The 23,919-nt window shown below is 43.3% G+C and overlaps 1 protein-coding gene across 6 annotated transcripts in view; it reads left to right on the forward strand.

Annotated features, from left to right (window-relative positions):
- LOC116988564 (adhesion G protein-coupled receptor B2-like) overlaps positions 1-23,919 on the forward strand; it is a 514,190-nt gene that overhangs the window by 151,566 nt on the left and 338,705 nt on the right. For all 6 annotated transcript variants that reach the window (XM_033045397.1, XM_033045400.1, XM_033045401.1 and 3 more), the window contains one exon: positions 20,343-20,507. In XM_033045397.1, the coding sequence (XP_032901288.1) occupies positions 20,343-20,507 (165 nt within the window). The remainder of the gene's footprint in view (positions 1-20,342; positions 20,508-23,919) is intronic.

Raw genomic sequence — 23,919 nt, forward strand, 5'->3', positions numbered from 1 at the left:
TCTAAGTAAGGTCTCAGACCTTTTGTGTGATTAATGTAAATAGTTACTTGATGGTTGTTATGGACGTAGTGGATGAAATGAACTTCTTCTGCTCGGTATGTCTCCATAATATAGTGACTCTATGAGAGATAAGAATCAAACAGAGGCAAAATAATTTGGGATACTAATATTTAAAACAGAATTTTACTCTGGGTGATTACTTGAACTTCCTTCACTGCTGGGTACCCACACTGTTTAGTTATTAAAGTCTATTATACAGGTGAATAATTATGTCGCTGTAAGAGGTATTTGTCTTCATTAGCAAGAATTTAGAAAAGCAGTTTCTAAGATAATGAATGGAGGAGTGCATCCTTCTTTGTCGGTCTTTGGCAGGTTATCAACTGAGTAAGCTTGCAGCTTAGTTTACTTGTGTATTCTTTTTTTGGGCTAGTATGAGAGAGCTGCTATTGAAACTCCCTTACGCACTTTGAATGAGTGAATGAATGAATGAATACTTTATTGTCACAGTGAAATTATTTGCTTGCATACCAGGTATGCAAATAGTCGCCATATAAAGGGTGCTGACAAAGTGACAAAGTACCCCATGCCGGATCCTCCTTTGTTCTCTCGCCCTCCACCTCCACCCTCACCCTCCCAGCCGTTTTCCCTTGCCGGGTCCTCCTTTGTTCCCTGTCACCCCCCCCCCCACTGCCCTCATGGCGGTCCCTCCATGCTGAGTCCTCCTTTGTTTTCCTACCCTCGCCCCCTCACAGCAGGTCCCCCAGGCCGGGTCCTGCTTTGTTCTTCCCCCTCCCTCACGGGTCCCACTTAGCCATTCACCACCGCCGGCACTCTTATGGGCCTGTCCCACTTAGGCGACTGCAGAAGACTATGCAGTCGCCACATGGTCACCACATGTTCGCGGGTGGTTGCCGGGGAGTCACCTTCATGGCCGTGAGGAGTTCCCGCATTCTGGGAACTAGTTGCGGCCACATTATGGTCACCACAAATGTTTCAACATGTTGAAAAAGTTGCGCCGACTAGAATGAAGCCGCCGTGGAGAGTAGCGAAAATTCTCGAGCCGTTGGTGGGTCGCCAGGAGTTACTAATGAGTTGCCAGGAGGTTGAAGGTTCTCGGAGGTTGTAGCCGATGCTAACCGGTGAATTTCATTGGCTCATTCGGAAAAAAAAGGTAAGCAGCAGCTTTCAGAACCAAGGATAACCCACCGGTAATGTTAAATGTCTGCCGAGCTTCACAGCCGTGTATCTCTGGCTTCTTAAAAGTTGTCTCCACTCTTTCTCCCACACCCCCGACTTGCCATACACTGTGCTTTAACCGTCTTTTTACAGCGTGTGTGTGTGTTTCACCTTGGCTTTGCACCGTGTGAATTTATTAGACAGCGCTCCCCCGCTTGCCCTGTCCCCCGCCTGCATAACGGGCTGGTGAAGGAAGCGATGTGTTTGTGTGTGTGCGTTCCACTCTGACAATCGCCGTTCCAGTTGCTGGTTTATCAGTCCGCTGAAAAATTGCCTAAGTGGGACAGGCCCATCAATGACCGGCTACCCCGACCGGCACCTTCAACGTCCTCGGTACTGCCAAATGCGGGTTGCCCCGCAGCGTTCCATTGGCCTCGAAGCTCCACCGACCCACGTAGCTCCGCCATCCCTCAAGGCTCCACTGACCCGCGAGGCTCCGCAACCCGCGAGGCTCCACTGGCCATGAGTCTCCGCTGACCCAGGCATGGTCCTTTGGAGCGAGGCTTCTCTGGCTGCGAAGCTCGGTCGACCCATGTAGCTCCGCCGAACCTCGAGGCTCCACCGACCCGCAAAGCTTCGCAGACCTACGAGGCTCCACCGACCCAGTCAGGCACCGCCATTTGCAAGTCTCCACCCACCCGCGAGGCTGCAACAACCAACCTGGCTCCACCGACCCGTGAGGCTCCAACTGACCCAGGCAACCTTTGCCGGCTGCGAGGCTCCACCGACCCGCGAGGCTCCGCCGCCCAGCTTCTCTGCGACCTCCTGGGAGGTGTCTGCTGCCATGGCCTCCTGAGAGTTAAATTTGAATATTTGGTACATCAATTCCCAGCCAATCTTTGGGCCTTTAAAGTAATATTCAGTTTTTAAACTCAAGGCAAAGCTTTTCAAAGGTAATCATACAATTTCAATTAATTAAGATATTGATAACATAAACCAGGCAGAGATTTGCGTGGCATGACTGTTAAATATTGTCATGTCAATGAAAGTGAGAACTGAAGGAAGATTGAACTATTTCTGCTTTGGTATTTTCCACTGACACCGAATACAGTTCGGACCGTGATATTTTACAATTAGCCTGGGATCGCCTGGGTGTCAGTGTATTCTGTATGTCAGTCTGATCTGGAACACCTTATCTCCAATCTAAATCTTGGGCACATCATGAATACGCAAATTATTCATTTTGTATAAAACAGATTGCAGGAACTGCGCACTAGGAGAAAAACTCCTTTGAAAAGCTTTAAAAAGTGCCCTAATCTCAATTTCTGCTGATTAATGTACTTCAAAGTTCCCAATATTGTTGCAGTATCTGTTCACTGGAAGGGCAGACATTCCTGGAAGAACAGCATGAGCTGAAGGATTTATGGGAATTTAATTGGTATCCTATAACATAATGAATAATTCTTATATCAGTGAGAGATTGTTAACAGTTAATTAACTAAATCAAGTAGCAGTATTTTGACATGGTATCTGCAGAAATATCTCTTAATACAATATGTGTCTTTGATGTACATTCGCTTCTTTAGTCAAATGCAGAAACCATTTTGCAGAGAAAATATACCACGATCTTCAGTTATTAATTCCAGGCTCAGCCATACTTTGTGTTTTCTAGCAGAAATTGTAACAGTGTGAGCAAGAATTTACCCTCCTTTTAGCATTGGATAAACATTTCTAGAATTTATCTGATGTTTAAGAATAGTTTAAAATGTTATTCTAGGGTCTATACCTCATCTGTCTGTTATGCTGTCAACTATACTGGAAGTTCAGCAAATTTATATGCTCAAATTCTTGAAGTAGGACTTGGAACTCCTGAATCAGATGTCATGGAATTGTCAAGTGAGCCAAAGTGACTTCTTAGTTTCACAGGAGTCTGTAATGTGCATATGTAATTACAGAATTTATGGCAAAAATTTAAGGTGCAAGTTGTCTCAAGTGGACAATCTTTGGACTCTCACTCCTCAATTAGGATGTTATTATCAAGCCTAAGAACAAATCGTTTGTATCCAAAGAATCATTAATGTTAAGCAGGACAGTGGAATGATTTCAACAAGATCATCAATCTTTCTTAGCAGGGATTTTTTTAAATGTAGAGAGGTAATAGATCCTCAGCTGGATCCACCAATCGCTAGCTCTTGACCCATCCTTACCCCCGCCTCTCTCTACCAGCTATATTCCCTCTACTCATCAGTCTGAAGGAGGGTCCTAACCTGAAACATCTTTTGTCCATTTCCTTCCACAGATGTTGTCTGACCCACTGACTTCCTCCAACACATTGTTTTTTGCTCAAGATTCCAGCATCTGCAATTACGTGTCACCATATTTTTAAAGGAAGCTGGAAGATGAAAAGCTGATGACATCAGAACTGCAACACATTTGAAATTCTGCATATTTTTCTCTCTCTTGAAGTCAGTTGGTGCAAACAACGCGGTCATACAATTCCATCAGTTTTATCCCAGGCAGGTTATTGCTAAAAATCCTACATTAACTTCTTCTGTATGTTGGAGTACCACCCAGTACTTCTTCACTAGTATATCTTTATTTCATTGGACAATCTTGTTAGCATGGCATACTTTTATGTCTTCATACGGAGCTTATTTATTTATTAATGTTATTATTACTCCAATATAATTAATTATTAAACAACTTTTAATATATAATCGTAACGGTTGAATGCAGTTTTGTGACATGAATCAGACTGGCACACTGGAAACTGATCAAACCATTTTAATGTAGCATATTGTCTCTGAGACAACATTAAAAGAGCTGGGGGGAAAAAAGCAATATAAATGCTAATGTATCAGAATAATATTCCATTACTCTAATATTATGCGTTATATCTTTATGTACTATTGGAATACTATTTTCAGTTTCCTATGTTTCATTAATTTTGAAATAAAAGTAGTTAATTAAAAAAGAAAGTTATCGATTCAACTCCCATTTTGAATTACTCAAAATAGATGTAAAAATAAAGGGAATTGTATAAGGAAGGGAATAGTAAAGGTCTTGCATATTTCTGACATGATTTAATATAAATTGTTTTTCTCACATTTCAGCTGACTCAACTTTAAAGATTTCTATTTTGATCTTAATCCTATTAATACACCAACAAACGATTAATTCAACCATTTTAGATCTATTATAATAAACATTCCAGTGAAGTAGGTGAGCATAAAGCAAACATAGGAAACTGGACTCTGATGAACATAGAACAGTGCAGCACAGTAGCAGGCCCTTTGGCCAGAAATATTCTTGCCGAGCTTGATGCCAAATTAAACTAATATCCTCTGCTTGTATGTAATCCATATCCTTCCAATCACTGCAGATCCATGTGTTATTTAAAAGCCCCTTAAATGCCATACATTGTCATTCATTTATATCACAAACAACAGAAGTATTATTCAATGTTTTAAATTTAGCCAAGCAATCTGATTCTTGCAGCTGAGAGCAAATCAATGAGGCACAGCATGATCAGTGTGGAAAGTTGGTCTGAGCAAGCATATATCTGAGGCCATTGCCTTGATAAACCTTGGCAGCATTAGTCGAAGGGAACGCTGGGTAATAATGATAAACTGGGCATGTTTTTACAGTTCTCAAATGTTACTGAGATTAAAACAATTGAAATTCCTGTTAATAATTAAAAATGACAAATAATTCAAATCCAAATGTAAAAAACTATGAAGGAATTAAAATAATAAAGAAATAATATGAATTAGCTTTCGCCTCTAAATTAGATTAGAAAAGAGGTACACCTATCATACAGAACAATGCGGGACTTCTGTTGATCCATACTCATAGCATAATCTATCAATTTATACTTTTGTGTTTATCATTAAAGAATTACTGCAACATAATCCTGGAGCAATTTTTGTGACCAAAAGTGCCAAACCGTTGAAAAAGGTGGAGGTAGTGGGTGCATTGGTTGTTACCTTGCACCATTCCATAGTTTTGAGAAAGGTCTCTTTACATTGAATTTCAAATGTAATCCTATAATACAAGAGAGGAAGGAGGATGAAAATGAAAGCTAGAGGGAAATTAGCCAAGCATCAGGAAAAGGATAAATGCTGGAAACTATTGTTGAGGAATTGTTAAAGGGTGTCTGGAGAATAATGTCAGATTAGGGTCAAATCTGACAGAATTTTGAGTTTGCAACCAGTAAAATAACTATGAGAAAGATCAGTGGAGATGATACACAGAACATTGGAACAGACCCTACGGTCCACAATGCATGTGTCGAAAATAATGCTCGGTTAAACAAAACTCTTCTGCCTGCATATGATCCATATCCCTCCATTCCCTGAATATGACATCCCTGAATGTCTATCCAAAAGCCTCATACATGCACTTATAGAACTGCCTCCACTACCACCACTGTGTAAAAATCGTGACCTACACATTTACTTCAAAATTTTCCCCACTCACCTTAAAGCGATGTATTTATTTAACCTTCAGTAAGCTGTCACACCAGAGAATCTATCTATCTATCTATCTATCTATCTATCTATCTATCTATCTATCTATCTATCTATCTATCTATCTATCTATCTATCTATCTATCTATCTATCTATCTATCTATCTATCTATCTATCTATCTATCTATCTATCTACCTATCTCTATATATAACTGTAAACTCTGATCTTGTATGTGTGTATATGTGTGTGTGTTTACATCTTCGCGAAAAAACTACGCGGTAACGATAAAATATTTACATATTCCAGTTGACATTTTTCCCGTCAAGTCCAAAATCCCCTTATCTGGAAATTTCATGCTTTATTTCTTAAACTATTACTGAAAATGTTTAAAAATATCAAAAGACTGAATTTAAATGAGCAGCTCTCGCTGAAGACATCACAATGGGTCTGCTCAGCGTCCTCACACAGAATCTTCCACGCGCTTCGAGTGACGTCACCCCCTGACCTCGACCCCTCACCCACCCCCGGTTATTCAAAAGATGCAGAAAGAACGAGCCCAGAGACGAAGTCTTGCCCTGTACTAGAGTGGCTGAACTCGCGGCCCTCGGTCCTCGGGTCGACGCCTGCCCGCTGCCTCGCTTGGGGTCCTCAGGTCAATGCCCGCCCGCAGCCTCCCTCGAGTCCACGTCCACCCGCAGATCGACCTCTCTCTGTCTCTGCCCTCTCTCTCTGTCTCTGTCCTCTCTGTCTGCCCTCTCTCTACGAAACTCGTGCTGCCTACCGTGCCGAACACCGACTCCATCCCCTCCTCGACCTGGCCCGGCGGGGACGGGCCGAAATGTGGCTGAGCCGGAGTGGGTAGAGGGAGAGTCGTGTGACAGGATGGCCGAGCAGTTTTCGCGTAGTTTGAGTACACACACACACACACACGATGCAAACTGGTCCAATCATCAAGTCGACAGGATCTAAACCACAGCTGGAGGGAGGGAGGGAGGGAATGACTGAGGGTAACAGAAAGGAGAGGTGAGGGAGGGATTGGGGAGGGGAGGAGGAGAGGGGAAAGAAGAGGGAGGGTGAATAATAGTAGACTATTATCAGAATGGTGGCCGATTAGGAAAAGGGGAGATGCAACGAGACCTGGGTGTCATGGTACACCAGTCATTAAAAGTAGGCATGCAGGTGCAGCAGGCAGTGAAGAAAACGAATGGTATGTTAGCATTCATAGCAAAAGGATTTGAGTATAGGAGCAGGGAGGTTCTACTGCAGTTGTACAGGGTCTTGGTGAGACCACACCTGGAGTATTGCGTACAGTTTTGGTCTCCTAATCTGAGGAAAGACATTCTTGCCATAGAGGGAGTACAGAGAACGTTCACCAGACTGATTCCTGGGATGTCAGGACTTTCATATGAAGAAAGACTGGATAGACTCGGCTTGTACTCGCTAGAATTTAGAAGATTGAGAGGGGATCTTGTAGAAACTTACAAAATTCTTAAGGGGTTGGACAGGCTAGATGCAGGAAGATTGTTCCTGATGTTGGGGAAGTCCAGAACAAGGGGTCACAGTTTAAGGATAAGGGGGAAATCGTGAATCTCTGGAATTCTCTGCCACAGAAGGTAGTTAAGGCCATTTCATTGGCTATATGTAAGAGGGAGTTAGATGTGGACCTTGTGGCTAAAGGGATCAGGGAGTATGGAGAGAAGACAGGTACAGGATACTGAGTTGGATGATCAGCCATGATCATATTGAATGGCGGTGCAGGCTCGAAGGGCCGAATGGCCTCCTCCTGCACCTATTTTCTATGTTTCCATGAAGAGGAGGGGAGGGGGTGTGCTGGGGGAGAGGGGAAATGAGCTGTGCCTGCGCAGTTGGGGGCTAGGCATGAGTGGTGGAATATTGCATTGGGGAATGGGATGCGTTGGAGGACGAGGCCTCCTGTGTGCCAGGAACCCAATGGGTCGCACTTAGCCTAGAACATAACTAAAACTCTCATCTTGTTATCTTCCGGTTTGCGTTGTTTTTACATTTTCGCAAAAACGGTACACTATAACTCTACGATTTTTCGCCACCCTTCTCCTGTGCTGCACGTGCAATATATTTTGTTCCGATCGGTGTTATATTTTAAAAGTTATTAATGTTTAAAAATCGTAAAAACACGAGCATGCGCAGATTGATCTCCTCTCCTGTCAGTCACCGCCGGGATGGCGACGCCCCTTCCTGCACCATCACCGCACTGATTGGCCACATCCACTGTCAGTCACCGTCGGCGCCCGCCTCTGCCTGCGTTGCCCAGTGCGGCTTCCGGTCGGCGCGGCTTCCGGTCGGTGTGGCTTCCGGTCGGCGCAGCCTCCGGTCAAGCCAACCTCCAGCCAGAGGAGTGGCAACCTCAAGATGCTGGGTAGGTGAGGAGAGAGAGTGGGGGAATTGAGGGAGAGGACAGGTTAGGGAAGGAGAGGGGGGAAAGTGGGGGAGGTGTGGAGGGAGACTAGGGGAATTGAGAGGGAGAGTGGGTAGGGAGGGAAATGGAGGGGAAAGTGGAGGAGGTGAGGAGGGAAAGTGGGGGAGGGGGGGGAATAGAGGGAGAGGAGGGGGTAGGGAGGGGAGAGCAGTTATGGAGGGAGAAAGGGCGGGAGGGAGTGACTGAGGATAGGGGATTGGAGAGGTGAGGGAGGGATTGGGGAGGGGAGGGGAAAGCAGAGGGACGAGGTGAGGAGGGGGAGTGGGAGGATTAGAGGGAGAGGAGAAGGGGATTGGGGAGGTAGGGAGTGGGAAATAGAGGGTGAGGAGGGCAGTGGGAGAGGTGAGGGATAGTTGGGGGGATAGGGGAGGTGAGGAGTGGGGGATGTGGGGGATAGAGGGATCGGAGGGGTGTAGGGAGGGGAGAGGTGAGGGATTGGGGAGTGGATGAGGAGAGGGGACAGAAGGGAGGGTGAAGAGGAGGTGGAGAGAGTGCTGTGGATAAGGGAAAATGAGCCATGCCTGCGCAGTTGGGGGCTATGGGTGAGTAGTGGAATATTGCGTTGGGGTAACGGGTTGCATTGGGGGACCAGGCCTCCCGTGTGACAGGGACCCAATGGGTCACACTTAGTTTAGTATATTAGATTATATATTGCTAAAACTCTCATCTTGTTTGTTTGTTTGTATGTATGCGGATGAGATCCCAAAACCCCGCCAAAACGGTACACAATAGCGTTACATTTTTTGGCCAACCATATTCACCATTGTCCTGTGATGTAAATCAAACAAGTTTTGTTCAAATTGATGGTATATTTTACAAGTTATTGACATTTTAAACTTTACAAAAATTACTTTACAAACCACTTTTCCACTTGCCCTGCCCATCAGCTGCGTTCAACATCACAATGGGATCTCGAATCTCATTTACATTGAAAAAAATCGCGATTTTCAAAAAAAACATACTAATCAAATTCTTCCATTCTAATTAACAGCTAGCATTGTGTTTATGTTATTTTAAAGGGAAAATGTGATTTTCATTGAGAATTTAATTAAAAAAAAACAATTTTAATTGTGGGGGGATGGGATAGGGGGAGATTTCATTTTTTTTAAATCGTGATTTTCATTGTGGGGATGGTGGGATAGGTGGGAGGTGGGAGCAGGGGGATAGAGGGAGAGGAGGGTGTTAGGGAGGGGAGAGGGAGGGGGAGGTGACGAGGGCGTATGGGGAGGAGAGGGGATTGAGGGAGAGGAGGGGTAGGGAGGGAAAGGGAGGGCAAAGTGGGGGAGGTGAGGAGGGAGAGTGGGGGAGGAGGGGGGATAGAGGGAGAGGAGGGGGAGTGCGGGAAGTAGGGAGTGGGGGATAGAGGGAGAGGAGGGCAGTGGAGGAGGTGAGGAGGGAAAGTGGGGGGGATGGGATAGGGAGGAGGTGAGGAGTGGAGGAGCATGGTGATAGAGGTAGAGGTGGGAGGTAGGGAGGGGAGAGATGTTATGGAGGGAGGGGGTGACTGAGGGTAAGGGAAAGGAGAGGGAGGGAGGGGTGAAAGAGGGAGTGGGGGAGGGTAGGAGGAGACGGGAAAGAAGAGGGTGGGTGAAGAGGAGGGGGAGGAACAGGGATGGTGAGGTAATGGAGGAGGAGAGGGGGAAGAGAGAGGAGGGGAGTTAGTGAGGGGAGGAAGCCAAGGAGGGTTTGTGGAGGGTGGTGAGAGGGAGGATAATGGAGGGGGGGAATAGGGGACTGATGAGCGAGTGTGTGTTGCGTTCACATGTTATTGCCATTTTAAACTTTAAAAACGTCATCCAGGCCTGCGCAGTTGGAGGCTATGGGTGAGTGGTGGAATATTGCGTTGGAACGAGTCCCAGCGGGTCCTAGTTGATCTATTACTAAATAAAATTAGGGCAAATTACTGCACAAGCGACTGCAGTTGCTGGAATCTGGAGCAAATAATAAACTGCTGGAGGAACTCAGTGGGTCAAGCAGCATCTGTGGAAGGAATGGGCAAGCAATCTTTCAGTTCAGCTCAGAACAGGGCTTTTGAAAACAAAGATCATTATGTTTCCAACAGATACTGATTTACACACTTAATAATTTGTATTTTATTTTTTACCCTGGTTCTAGAAACATCAATATCTTAGAGCACAGTTGCTGTAACCTTATTCACATTTGAATACATTATAACATGAACTCACTTTGAGAAACAATGATTGATTTTAGCATTATTTACCTTTGGACAAATTTCTTTAATCCATGCACAGTGGCATAGCTGGTGGAAATGCTGCCTCACTGCGTGAGAGATCCAAGTCGATCCCGACATTAGATTCTGTCTGTGTGATGTTTGCATGTTCTCCCTGTGACCGTGTGGGTTTCTTCTGGATGCTCTGGTTTCCTCCATCATTCCAAAGACGTGTGGGATTGTAGGTTTCATCTACTGTGAAATTTGCCCTAGTGTGTAGTGAGTGGATGCGAAAGTGGTATGATATGGAATTAGTGTTAATGGGTAACCAATGCTCGGCGTGGACTCGGTGGGCCAAAGGACGTGTTTCCATGCTGTATCTTTCAATTAATCAATTACGGTGTTGTTGCTATGTTGTTGATACCCTCTAAAGAAAGCTAAAATAAAACTGTGTCAGTTCCAAAGAGAAGTCAGAGCGGCAGAGAACACATTGAAATATTGGGAATCTTTTTCACTGCTCATTCTAGTATCACCATACACTGAATACACTGGCAGTGGAAGGATCCATCATTTTGGTGGATGGACCAAAAATGGGAAGGCAGAGTTGGAAAAATAAATTACAATTGCTTTTGGCAGTTGCAACAAGTGGGGTACAAAAGGCAGTAATGGCCGTGGATGTAAAACTACATGCAGGTGGGAAACAACGGGCAAAGTTGCCAAAATGACAGACTTTTGTAGCAACCGAATGAAATTGTGGATGCACTAGTTATCACTGCAGAGCTCATACAACAAGGCAGCTTCAGACATTAAATCATCATTTGATTATGAATTAAAGCTTGCATTTGCATTGTGTATAGATTTAACCATTGCAGAAAAACATAAACTGAAGCTTTGTTTTTTTTTAAGTGTTCTCTCCGCTGCCGATGGAAATTAGTATTATTCTTTTCTGATCCAGGTTTAGTCAAAATCTTTTTTATAAATGGATGTTATGTCCACAGAGGGAGGAAAGTGTATGGGAATTAAGATGAACGTGGAGTTGATGCCAATAATCAATCAGCCACAATGTTACTGAGTGATGCACATATTTGTGACAATGCACATATTAGGTGGAAGTATGTGTACCATACATTTAATACATATAATGAAAATATTGTGCCTAGTGATTGCCCAGCACACGTCATTCATTATGGGGTGAAATGCTGCATAGTGGTAATTGAATCACTGGGAATCAGAACATTTAATAATTTGGCATTTTAATGAGTGTGGCTATGTTGAAGTATATGAGCATGCAAATGCTGCCTTTGCTACTTAGCCACATTCTAATTTGTTAATTAAATGATCTATGAGCAGGACATGAACATTAAAAAAAATCCACAGTGGATGATAGAAATTTGAAATAAAAGCAGAAAATGTTGGAAATACTGTAAGTAAGCCAGGTAGTATCTGAAGATACTTAGCTATTTAAAATTATTTAGCAAGCTAATAAGAGCTACTTTATATGTATGTGCAGACTGAATGGCCTTTAAGACCTATCACATGCACTATGGTGATGATGATATGTTTACAAGTCTGGATGGTATGTGGCTCGGAGGGCAATTTCCAGGTGGAAGAATTCCCATGCTTTTTCTGCCCTTATCCTTCTAGCTGGTGGAGGGCATGGATTTATAAGGTGCTGTCTATGGAATCTTGGTGAATTCCTACAGTGAATCCTATAGATGGTACAAACTGCCAATTCAGTGTATCATTAGTGGAGAGAGTGCATAGTTGTGGATGGAGGGCCTGTCAAGTGGGCTGCTCGGTCCAGTATGGTGCTGATCCTCTTGAGTGTTGTTGAAGCTGTACCCCACCAGGCAACTGGATTCATCACAATATTCCATCACACTCGTGATATAAGCCTTGTCGGTGACGGGCAGGATTTGGGACATGAGTTACTCACCACAGGATTCCTCATCTCTGACCTGCTCTTAGAGCTCCATTGTGTACATGGCAGCTAAAGATTGTTACACCAAGGAAACTGAGGAACTCCAGACATGTCCTGTGGCTGAGGTGATTAACATCCAACACCGTAACCATCTGAAGAAGGGTTCCGACCCGAAACGTCACCCATTCCGTCTCTCCAGAGATGGTGCCTGTCCCGCTGAGTTACTCCAGCATTTTGTGTCTACCTTCGATTTAAACCAGCATCTACAGTTCTTTCCTACTCACCATAACCACTTATTCAACATTTTAGAAGTGAGTGAATTTTGGAAAATCTTCTATGAACAGCCTCACGTCTGCTTCATAATTACAGGAAAGTGCGATAAAAATAAGTGAGGGCATTTCTCCGTGAAACACAGGTAGTGATATACGATATGATAGATCTTTATTTATCCCAGGAGGGAAATTAATATGCCAACAGTCATAAAAACACAAAATACATGAAACATGAAATTAAAGTAACTAGTGGAAAGGCTTGGGGGATGTGCAAAGATTGGGATTGGGGGGGTGGGGGGGGGGGGGGTGGAGTCGGTCTCATTCTACCCCATGACAGAAGGAATAGTTGTAAAGTTTGATAGCCACAGGGAAGAAGGATCTCCTGTGGCATTCTCTCCCGCGTCTTGGTGGAACCAGTCGGTTGCTGAAGGTACTCCTCAGGTTGACCAGTGAGTCATGGAGGGGGTGAGCTGTATTGTCCTGGATGCTCTACAGTGTACAGTAAATATCATACAAAAACAATGATTGGCATTTAATTATCTTCAACCATTTTTATATGAATTAACTAGGTCTGACTCCAACCAATGGGGAACTTTCTCCCTGATTTTCATTGGTCTCAGTTTTATGGGAGCTTATTGAAGCTACATTCAATCAAATACTTGCTTGATCTCAAGAGCAGACACTTTCATTTGGACTCCAGCTCTTTTATCGATGTTTAGACAAGATTGTAATGAGGTCCGTAACTGAGCGGTATGGCAGAACCCACACTGAATATCAGAGAGCAGTTTATTAGTAAGAGCATTTTATTGTATTGTTAATGTCAACTTTGATCAATTGTATTGGTACTGAGAATGGACTGATTGGGTGGATTGGATTTACTTTACTGTTTGTGGGTGTGACATATCCAGGCAATTTGTGACTATGTTGGGTGGGTGTACAGCAGTTTAACTGGAGGAATAGCTGGTTCTAGAGAATGTCTTAAGCACCTCAAGCGGAATCTGGTCTTCTTGCCTTTGGTTCCAGCTGTTATTTTATCTTATATGGAGTGAATGTAGCTGAAGACAAGCTTCTGTGGTGATTGAAGCTTCAGGAAGAAGAGATGGAACATGCTTTCTACACCAAGATGAATGTGTAGAATACTCACTTGAAAATGTTCTGATAAAGGGTTATACCTGAAACCTTATCTCTTCATCCACAGGTACTGCCTGATTACTGGGTGCTACCAGTGTGTTTTGTTTTCTTTTATTTTAGAATTTCATCATCTGTATGTTTCAATTATCTTTGCATATAATCTGTTGATTGTGGGATCAAATCCCATGATACTTTCTAATTGTACTTTTATCATCACAAATAATTTGTTCCAGTATTTCCCCTATTTCTGATGCTAATATAAATGTAGTTACCTTTCTTTCTCCCCCCCTAAAAAAATAGTATGATTGCCTTCACCATCATCCAATCTGCAGGAACTGTCCCAAATATATAGAAGTAGTCATAGAGTCATACAGCACGGAAACAGGCTCTTCAGCCCAACTTGCCCATGCCAACCAAGTTAGCCTATCTTCGCAAGTCTCGCCAGCCCGCATTTTGGCATATATCCCACTAAACCTTTTCTATCCACGTACCTGTCCAAATGTCTTTTAAATATTGCTCTCAGGAATAAATTACTTGCCTACTTAGCCTCTCCCCATAGCTCAGGCCCTCGAGTCATGGCAACATCATCATAAATCTTCTCTGCACTCTTTCTAGCTTAAAGATCCTTTCCATAAAATAAATTAAAAACTGAAACAATACTTCACCATGGGCCTCACCAACATCTTGTACAACTGTAACATAACATCCAAACTTCTATACCCTTTACTCTGATTGATGAAAGCCAATGTATTGAAAGTCTTCGGCCCACCAAATTTGTGCCGACTAGCGACCGCCCAATACAGTAGCTCTATCCTACACACTAGTGACAATTTACAATGTTACCAAAGCCAATGAACCTGCAAACCTGTAAGTTTTTGAACTGTGGGAGGAAACCGGAGTACCCAGAGAAAGCCCACACAGTCACAGGGGGAACAAACAAACTCCATACAGACATCACCCGTAGTCAGGATCAAACCCAGGTCTCAGGTGCTGTAAGGCAGCAACTCTATCCCTGTGCCACTGTGCTGCCCCTAGTCTAGTTTTCTACAACTCTGCATAGCCTCCAAATGTCCCTATTATTGCCTCTCTTTGTAGAGATAATGATTGTAAAGTGTAAAGCTCATTTTCTTGTGTGCTTCAGGGAAATGAGTCAACAATGACATGACCTCAGCTTCCAAGTCAGATCCCTTACCATAGGTAGAAAACATAGTCTCTCGGTCCACATTGTAGGAGCAGGATGGGGAGGGGAGGAAGTTGGTAAAGACAGAGGTTGGAAAATGACAGGTCGAACCAGGTAAGCGAAGATGGTAAAGGAAGACAGGAAGAAAAAATCTAGGTGGATAGGTGAGTGGGTGGTGGGCAGGTAGAGCTGGATTTGGATGGGTGACAAATCTGGGTAATGTTGGAGGGGGCAGTGATGGGTGAATACTCACTTAATCTTTAAAATATTTCATGAGACAGATTGAATGGCTGTACTATCTTCCAGAGTTACTTTATGTTTTACAGTCCAGGTGATTTTGCCACCTACGTCTCCTTTAAAGTAAAAATAACTGCCACCCATTGCACAAAAACACATTTAGTCAATGCAGAAAACACTGGAAGCACTCAGCAATTCAGCCAACATCTACGGAAAGAGAAATAGCTGACGTTTCATGGTGGAGACACTTGATTTGAACAGGGAAAGGGAGACAAAGTTTGTTTAAGTTGTAGAGAATTTTACATTCATAGCTACAGGTTTGATCTGCTTATTGAAGATGACTCAACATTGTATCTTGTGGGGTTACTTTCAGAATTCATGGAATGGATGGGTTGCTTGGTACTCAGACAGAGATGATGAAAAATTACTGAGAATAAGGAGGAAACAATCAAACAAAAAAGTAAAGATGATAACTAATTCTACTAGTTGGTAATGATGGTGGTGGAGTAGGTTGAAGAATGATGTGACAACCTGTAATAATAATTCAAAATTACAATTTTAAAATTATGGTAAAAGGCCCATTGGTAGCAAAGGGTTAATAGCTGCAGTCAAATGGTGGAGAATTGAAATGTCCATATCTTTTTCTTTAAAGCACTATTTCAGCTACTTCATGCTGTTGCAACACTGCGAATCCTGAGTTAATCCTCTTTTCTCTTTGCCAATAAATTAACATGTTTGATTTTTAAAGATGAATGAACATAAGAAACAATTAGAACAAACACAATGGAACAATCAATCAATTGTTCAATCAGTATTGGTTTATTATTGCCACATGTACTGAGATGAAGTGATTTTGTTTGTTGTGAGTGTTATCCAGGCATATCATACCACAAACGAGTACACCAAGTAGTGCAAAATAAGCAGAGTGCATAATATGGTATTACAGTACATACAAATAAAACAAGAGCAACAGCCATAACAAAGTAGATTGGACGATCAGGTCTTAGCATATGAGAGGTTCAAATGTCTGATAATTCAGCAGAAGAAGCTATTCTACAATCTGGTGGAATGTGCTTTTAAACTTTTATATTTTCCTCCCGATGTGGGGAGCTTATGACCGGGGTGTGAGTGACCCTGAATTTTACTTTGGAGTCACGTGAGTGACTACGTGAAGACCCCGCCAACACGCATGCGCGACATAGCGTCTCACGCAGTGCAACAGCGACGAACGGGAGTACGAGCTCTCCCGCAACAAGTTTAAAAACGGGACCTCCAGGTAAGTAAACTTACTCTGAGGTCGTGTTTTTGGAACCCTTGGTCTGCTTTACTTCAACAGGAACATGAACAAGGGAAAACAACCAAAGAAGGTCGTATCCCGTCCGACTCAATGGACCAGGAGGGTTCTAGCAGTGGGTGGCGACCGGCGGCACCTGGACAGCACACGCTGCGGTCTTCAGTCACCGACAACATTTCCGAGCCAAGCCCAGCGTCGCTAGCACAGCTCGAACAACTGCAGCGAGCTGGAGGCAAGGCTAAATGGAAGTCGGACCGGCCGATTTACTCCGATGAGTCCGGTGCAGAAGACTCACCGCCCGAGAGCGGCAGAGGTGGCCGTTTGGGCCGTTTGGGCAAATGCTCCAGCGAGACTTGCTCCGGGAGATAGGGCAAGCTCGCCAAGGGAGCACAAGCACTCCCGCTCCAGTGCATTATCAAGCACTGGCCATCGCAACACCCTCAGCAGAGGGGAGCATTGGCGACCAGGACTGGGCTGGTCAAGAACAGGGGTCACTGGCTGAAGATCACGGGAGTATGCTGGGGGTACAGGATCAGGAAGAGCTGCTGGGAGTGGTGAACCGCTACGCGGCAACACTGCGAGCGGGACGGCCGTTACAGCCTAAACTGGCGGCCAGCATTGACTACCTGTCCTTTAAACCACTCCAAGAACAGGTAATCAATGAGGCGTTGGATCTTTACACGCCTCCCGAAAATTGCATTTCGCACAATGTGCCTGCCGTTAATAGTCAAATATGGGGGTACATTGGGCAGGGTATCAGAACCCAAGAACTTAAATTGCAAAAAATACTGAAGCTCCTGACGTCACTTCATATGCTCGTTCCGTGGACGGGGTTAACATGACAACAAACCAACAGGACACCCTGGCTCTACTGTGCAACACACAGTATGAGATCAACAACCTCCGGAAGGAGGCCATAAGACCTGCCCTCAATCCAAAATTCGCAGGACTGTGTAGAACGCCGACCTCAGAACCACAGATCCTGCTATTTGGCAAAGACTTACCAAAGCAAGTCAAAGATCTGGATGAAGAATCCAAGGCATTTGGCCTCATGAGGGCAGGTCCCGGAACGAGCAAAACCACGCAACCCAGACGGCAGTACCCCATCGCATCCACCAGTAGGCGTCTACTTCATGGTACTGGTGAAAGCTCGGGGCCCGCATATCATCCCCGGAAGTCTTTTTTAGGACAGGGCCCAGAGCGGGCCCCATGGAAAATGCGCCACCCCCCGACAGCACCACCCCGACAGACAAGGAACCAGAAACCGAAGAAGTGAACACGCTACCAATAACAATGGAGGTAGGTGGGTCTGGTTCCTACCAGTACATAAAAGGTGGGGGGATTGTGCTAACAGGGGGGAGACTACACCTGTTTTGGGAAGCATGGAGGACTATCACACTTGATAATTATATACTAAAAAGTATTCAAGGATATAATATTGAATTTATTCAAGAAAACATGCCACCAGTTCAGCATGCACCCTAAAGGGGTTTTATCCTCTCACTAAAAGAAAAACGTGAGGTTACATACCAAGTGAATCATTGATAAATCTAAACATGAACCTTTGGAATTCGTATCAAATATATTTACTAAAACCAAAAAAGATGGTGGATGTCGTATCATCATTGACTTAACCACATTGAATACTTTTGTTAGGTATATACACTTTAAAATGGAAACATTTGTGACTGCCAAACAATTGATTTCCAAAGGATACTTTATGGCAAGCATCGACTTAAAAGATGCATACTATTCAGTACCCATTCATAAGGATCATAGTAGATACCTAAAATTTAACTGGATGGGGCAACAATGGCAGTACAAATCGTTGCCTAATGAGCTAACATCAGCCCCAAGACTGTTTACCAAGATATTAAAACCAGCCCTGGCAATATTAAGAAAACTAAAACATATTGTCATGGCATATCTTGATGATATTTTGATAATAGGCAAAACCATGGAATTAGCTAATTCAGCAGTATTAGCTACTAAACATTTATTTGAAATCTTGGGCTTTGTCATACATCCAGATACATCTAAGTTGACGCCATCCACAACTATAGACCATCTGGGATTCACAATTAACTCAGTCCACATGTCTGTAACGTTGCCAAAAGATAAATCAGCAGAATTGGCACAAACCTGTAACAAATTAATGGTTAACAATCAACCAACCATTCGACAAGTGGCAAGAGTAATTGGGAAATTAGTAGAAGCATTTCCAGCTACCCAATTTGGACCTTTGCATTATCAAAACTGACAAAGAGCAAAGGTGCAAGCGTTAAAACAACATGCAGGTAACTTTGACAGAACGATGAAATTACCTATCGAAGCAATATCAGAGTTACAATGGTGGAAAGAGAACATTTGGCATAGTTCCAGTCCCATCATTATCAATAACCCAACATTAACAATACAAACAGATGCCAGTGCTCAAGGCTGGGGAGCAACTAATACCATATCCAGTACAGGTGGTAGATGGACTAATCTAGAATCATCACTACTACAGACACTGGGCATAAACTATTTGGAAATGTTGGGTGCGTTCTATGGGTTAAAAGCATATTGTTCAAATATGCACCATTTGCATGTTCGTTTGCAGATTGACAATACCACGGTGGTGGCCTATATTAACCATATGGGTGGGATAAAATCGATATGTGATAATTTGGTCAACACAATCTGGCAATGGTGTGTCGACAAACATATTTGGCTATCAGCAACTTACCTACCAGGTAAGCTAAATACAGTGGCAGACACCAGGTCACGCAAGTTCAATTATAACACCGAATGGATGTTAAACCCCAAAGCATTTGCTGAAATTACAAAGCAATATGGAACATTGTACCCACCTGACCCCCGTTTATGTGGCATGACTCACCTACTACTATATATCAACACAACCAAAGATTCCCGAGGCGAGAGAAAAGGCACTATGGGTCAGCCACAAAAAGCCACATGGCCGGGTGTCAAGTCAAACCATCTCTAGATGGCTCAAACAGGTATTGGGAGCTGCTGGATTGGATACTGATATTTACATATCTCACTCCACCAGGGCAGCATCCACATCGGCGGCTAACAGAATGGACGTGCCATTGGACCACATCCTGGTAACAGCGGGGTGGTCCATGGAAAGAAATTTTCAAACATTCTACAACAAGCCATTAGTAAAACCTGTTTCATTTGCAGAGAGAATTTTAGACTCTGCAAATATATAATTTAAGCCCGGGGGAGCATTATGTTCTTTGTTATTGTTTCAAATAAATACCATTATTGTTTTATAAACAGATTCATGTTTGATTACGATAACATACTTCCTCCCTTGGATGACTTCGGCAGTGAGTGAAGCATGGACTGTTACACGGTTTGAAATCACAGAGCTTTAAAATCTTCATGTAGTCACTCACGTGACTCCGAAGTAAAATAGTGAGATTAAACGAGAACTTACCAGTTTGAAGTTTGATCTTTATTGTATGAGGAGTTACGATGAGGGATTACGTGCCCTCCGCTCCCACCCTCAATTATAGAGATCAACTGGTATCTTAGTTCTCCTTATCTTTACTATGTTTATTTCAATTATTGTGTTGTTTCTGTGATTCCACACTGCTGCTTTGAAGTATGCCGCGCATGCGTGCTGGCGGGGTATTCACGTAATCCCTCATCGTAACTCCTCATAAAATAAAGATCAAACTTCAAACTGGTAAGTTCTCGTTTAATCTCACTATTATGTTGGCTGCTTTCCCAAAGCAGCATGAGATATAGATAACGTTGAGGGAGATGGGGTGGGGCAGGTTAGTTTATGTGATGGATGGGATGCGTTCACAATTCCCTGATATTTCTTGTGGTTTTAGGCAAAGTGGTTCCCAAACCAAGGTATAATGTATCCAGATAGGTCGCATCTGTAGAAATTGTTATGTGTCATTGGAGACATGCCAAATTTCCTTAGCCTATTAAGGAGGTAGACAATTTGGTGTGTTATGGATTATGTTATCTGTTATTTTTTTTTAACTGTCTTGTTCTTGTTTCCTTTGCTAGGTGATCCAGCTGCTGAGGAGTGGTCTCAGTGGAGTGTGTGCTCACTGACATGTGGTATGGGATGGCAGGTGCGAACAAGATCTTGTGTAGCCTCTCCATACGGGACACTGTGCAGCGGTCCACTAAGGGAAACACGAACATGCAATAATACAGCAACATGTCCAGGTAGTTTTATTGTCTGGTCGAATCTTATGCCATGGGATTGATTGCTGTGCATAAAAGCTAATTAACTGAATTATTAAATCAACAGATAAGGCTAGAAATTGCTCAGAGGGATAAAGCAAATAAGTATTTATCATGCATGTATAATGTTATGCTGCTCTCTTAAAACAATTTAGAGTTAATTAACTTTAAAATGAATATATGTTTGGAATTTTGGAAAATATTGGTGTAGGAATTGTCCTTTACAGGCCATCCCTGGGCTACAAACACCTGACCTCTGGACACCTGTACATGTGAATGAGTTCCCATGATATTATTAAATTCAAAACTCCGACAGTATGCCTATTCCTACGAATGGCAGAACTAGTCTCCATTTTCTCTCTTTACATTCAGTAAATGTTCTTTCTCATCAATCTTATGTGCTTTTGCCATATTGAGTGATTTTTGTATTTTTCCAATTTATGGACTAAATCAATGAAATCCTGCAAAAACCAGAACCCTTTTGTAACAGAGCCTGCATGCTCCCTTGCTTCTGCTATTGATAATGTTATCGTTTGAAAGTGGGTGATGTTCAGTGCTTCTTTAAAGCAACTAAAAATAATGTTAAAACAAACCTTTGTGGCTTGTGTGATACATGTCAATCACAGTGATTGAAATGGCTATGAACCCCTTACATCTGCTAATTTACTCTGTCCAGGCTTTCAGAAAAACCTTTCATGTCAGATTAGGAAATGGGAAGATCTAGATATTATTTTACACACTTTGCTGAAAGCAAGTGTTCAGATGCAGCAAGCAGCTGGAAGGCAAATGGTATGTGTAGGAAGGAACTGCAGATGTTGATTTACACCAAAGATAGACATAAAATGCTGGCGTAATGCAGCGGGACAAGCAGCATCTCTTGAGAGGAAGGGGTGCCATTTCAGGTCAAGACCCCCCCAACTATCACCCATTCTTCTCTCCAGAGATGCAGCCAGACCTACTGCATTTTGGGTCTATTTTCAAGGCAAATGGTATATTGGGGTTCATTACAAGGGGAACTAAGCGCTGGAGCAAGGGCCTTGGTGAGATTCCATATGATCATACAGAGTGGAAACAGACCATGTGGCTCACCATGACCAGTGGGGCATCCATCCATCTTCCAGCATTTGGTACATCGCCTCCTATGCTGATGCGATTTAAGTGTTCTTCCACGTATAAATGCTGTCATCAACTCTACTTCCAATGCTCTCTCTAGCAGTGCCTTCCAGGTACTCACCACCTCGCTGAGTGAAAAAGATACCCTTCATACTCCTTTTAACTCTAACCTGTAAATCTAAATCCACGTTCTCTAACTATTTATTTATTTTATTTTATTTTATTATTTATTTCGAACAGAATAAAAGAATAAAAAGCAAGTGTGAAACAACATACTAAAAACAAAACAAAAATATTTATAAAGTGTCATAAACAATATCTATAAATAAATGAAATCATATGCGTCCGAAAAGGAGCAGGAAGAAGCCAAAGCTTATTAATTCCCACCCCTTAATCAACTGCTTGTAATCTATATTACTAAATCTCTGATCTTGACCGCTTTTGGCCCACTGTGCTGCGATTTCCGACAGAACGCCGCCACCTACAGCAGTCATTTTTGGCCACCTCGCTCAGAGACCCTCTCCGCCTTAGGGGTGCGGAGAATTTTTCTCATCGATGAAAAATCAGAGAGATATTAATGTTTTTTTAAAATTCACCATTCCCTCTGCTGCCCCTGCTGGAGGGAGGGGGAGGGACTATAAAACCAGGAAGTGGTGTGCCTCACTTAGTCTCTGCAAGATGGATGAAGCCAAGGGTCACGTCTCTCTGAGCTCTGAATAACACTAAACAAATGTCTACACAACTGTGAGTACTCTTAATGTGGTTTGAAAATGAAAATATGGTTTGTTTGAAGTAAAAAGGCAATGCCTGCAAATAGTTGTTTAGGTGCTTTGGCTTGAAGTTGAAAGGCACTACTTACTGCAAATGGTGGCTTGGGAGCTTTGGCTTGAAGTTGAAAGGCACTCATTACTGAAAATGGTGGCTTGGGTGTTTTGGCTTGAAGTTGAAAGGCACTACTTACTGCAAATGGTGGCTTGGGTGCTTTGGCTTGAAGTTGAAAGGCACTACTTACTGCAAATGATGGCTTGGGTGCTTTGGCTTGAAGTTGAATTGCACTATTTACTGCAAATGGTGGCTTGGGAGCTTTGGCTTGAAGTTTAAAAAAATCACCATTCTCTCTGCTGCAGCTGCTGCACCTGTGGTTTTATGGTGGTTTCACCCTGCATGAAATGGTATGATGCTGCATTTGAATTTGGTGGCCTTCGACCCTGCTTGAAGTGGAATGAAACTGCACTTGAATTTGGCGGCCTTGCATCCTGCTTGAAGTGGTATGAAACTGCACTGAATTTGGTGGCCTTGCACCCTGCTGAAAGTGGTATGAAACTGCACTTGAATTTGGTGGCCATGGATCCAGCTTGAAGTGGTATGAAACTGCACTTGAATTCGGTGGCCTTGCACCCTGCTTGAAATGGTAGGAACATGGATTTGAATTTGGTGGCCTTGCACCTTGCTTGAAATGGAATTTCAAAGAAGTCATGAGTCAACTGCCAGCCCACCAGCCGCGAGTTAGCTGCCAGCAGATCAGGCTTGAGGGACTGAGCTGCCACCCCAAGAACCCATACCAGCACTCCAGAAAGCCCCCCTCCCCCACTGACCACCAACATTGGAATTGGTGGAGAGGTGGAATATTGCGTCGAGGGACCAGCCCTCCCGTGTGAACATGGGATCCAACGGGTCCCATTTCGTCTAGTTATCTTATACAAATTTAACAGCTATATGTACACCATATGTACACCAGCCACTATATGTACACCAAATTATTTACATTTAAACACTAATCAAATATTTACATATTCACCTATGAGAAAGGGAAAATGTTCCTGCAGTCTACCCTACCGATGCCCCTCATAATTGTATTTATTTCAACCATGTCTCCTCTTAATCTCCTCCACTTCAAGGAATACAGATCTAAACTCTCCAATCTGTCCCTATAACTGAAATGCTCCATCTCAGGCAACATCTTGGTGTATCTCCACAGCACCCTTTCTAGCATCATTATATGCTTCCTTTTACAGGCACTGCCTCACCTGCTGAATTTCCCCAACTGTGCTCCTTTGTTTTGCTATCACTATTCTTTTCCCTGAATTTCATCGCTTCCATAACTTCTTCCATGGTAAGTGCATCTGAGAAGTATTAATTAATGACCTCACCCATCTCGTGTGGCCGCAGGGTAGATGACCATATTAATACTTGAGTGGCCCTGATCCCTCCCAGTTACCTCTGTGCTCTTTATATACTTAAAGAATCCCTATCCAATCTTTCCCCACAACAAACAACCTCC

Source organism: Amblyraja radiata, chromosome 27 (assembly GCF_010909765.2).
Source record: "Amblyraja radiata isolate CabotCenter1 chromosome 27, sAmbRad1.1.pri, whole genome shotgun sequence".
In the NCBI taxonomy this organism is placed as follows: Eukaryota; Metazoa; Chordata; class Chondrichthyes; order Rajiformes; family Rajidae; genus Amblyraja; species Amblyraja radiata.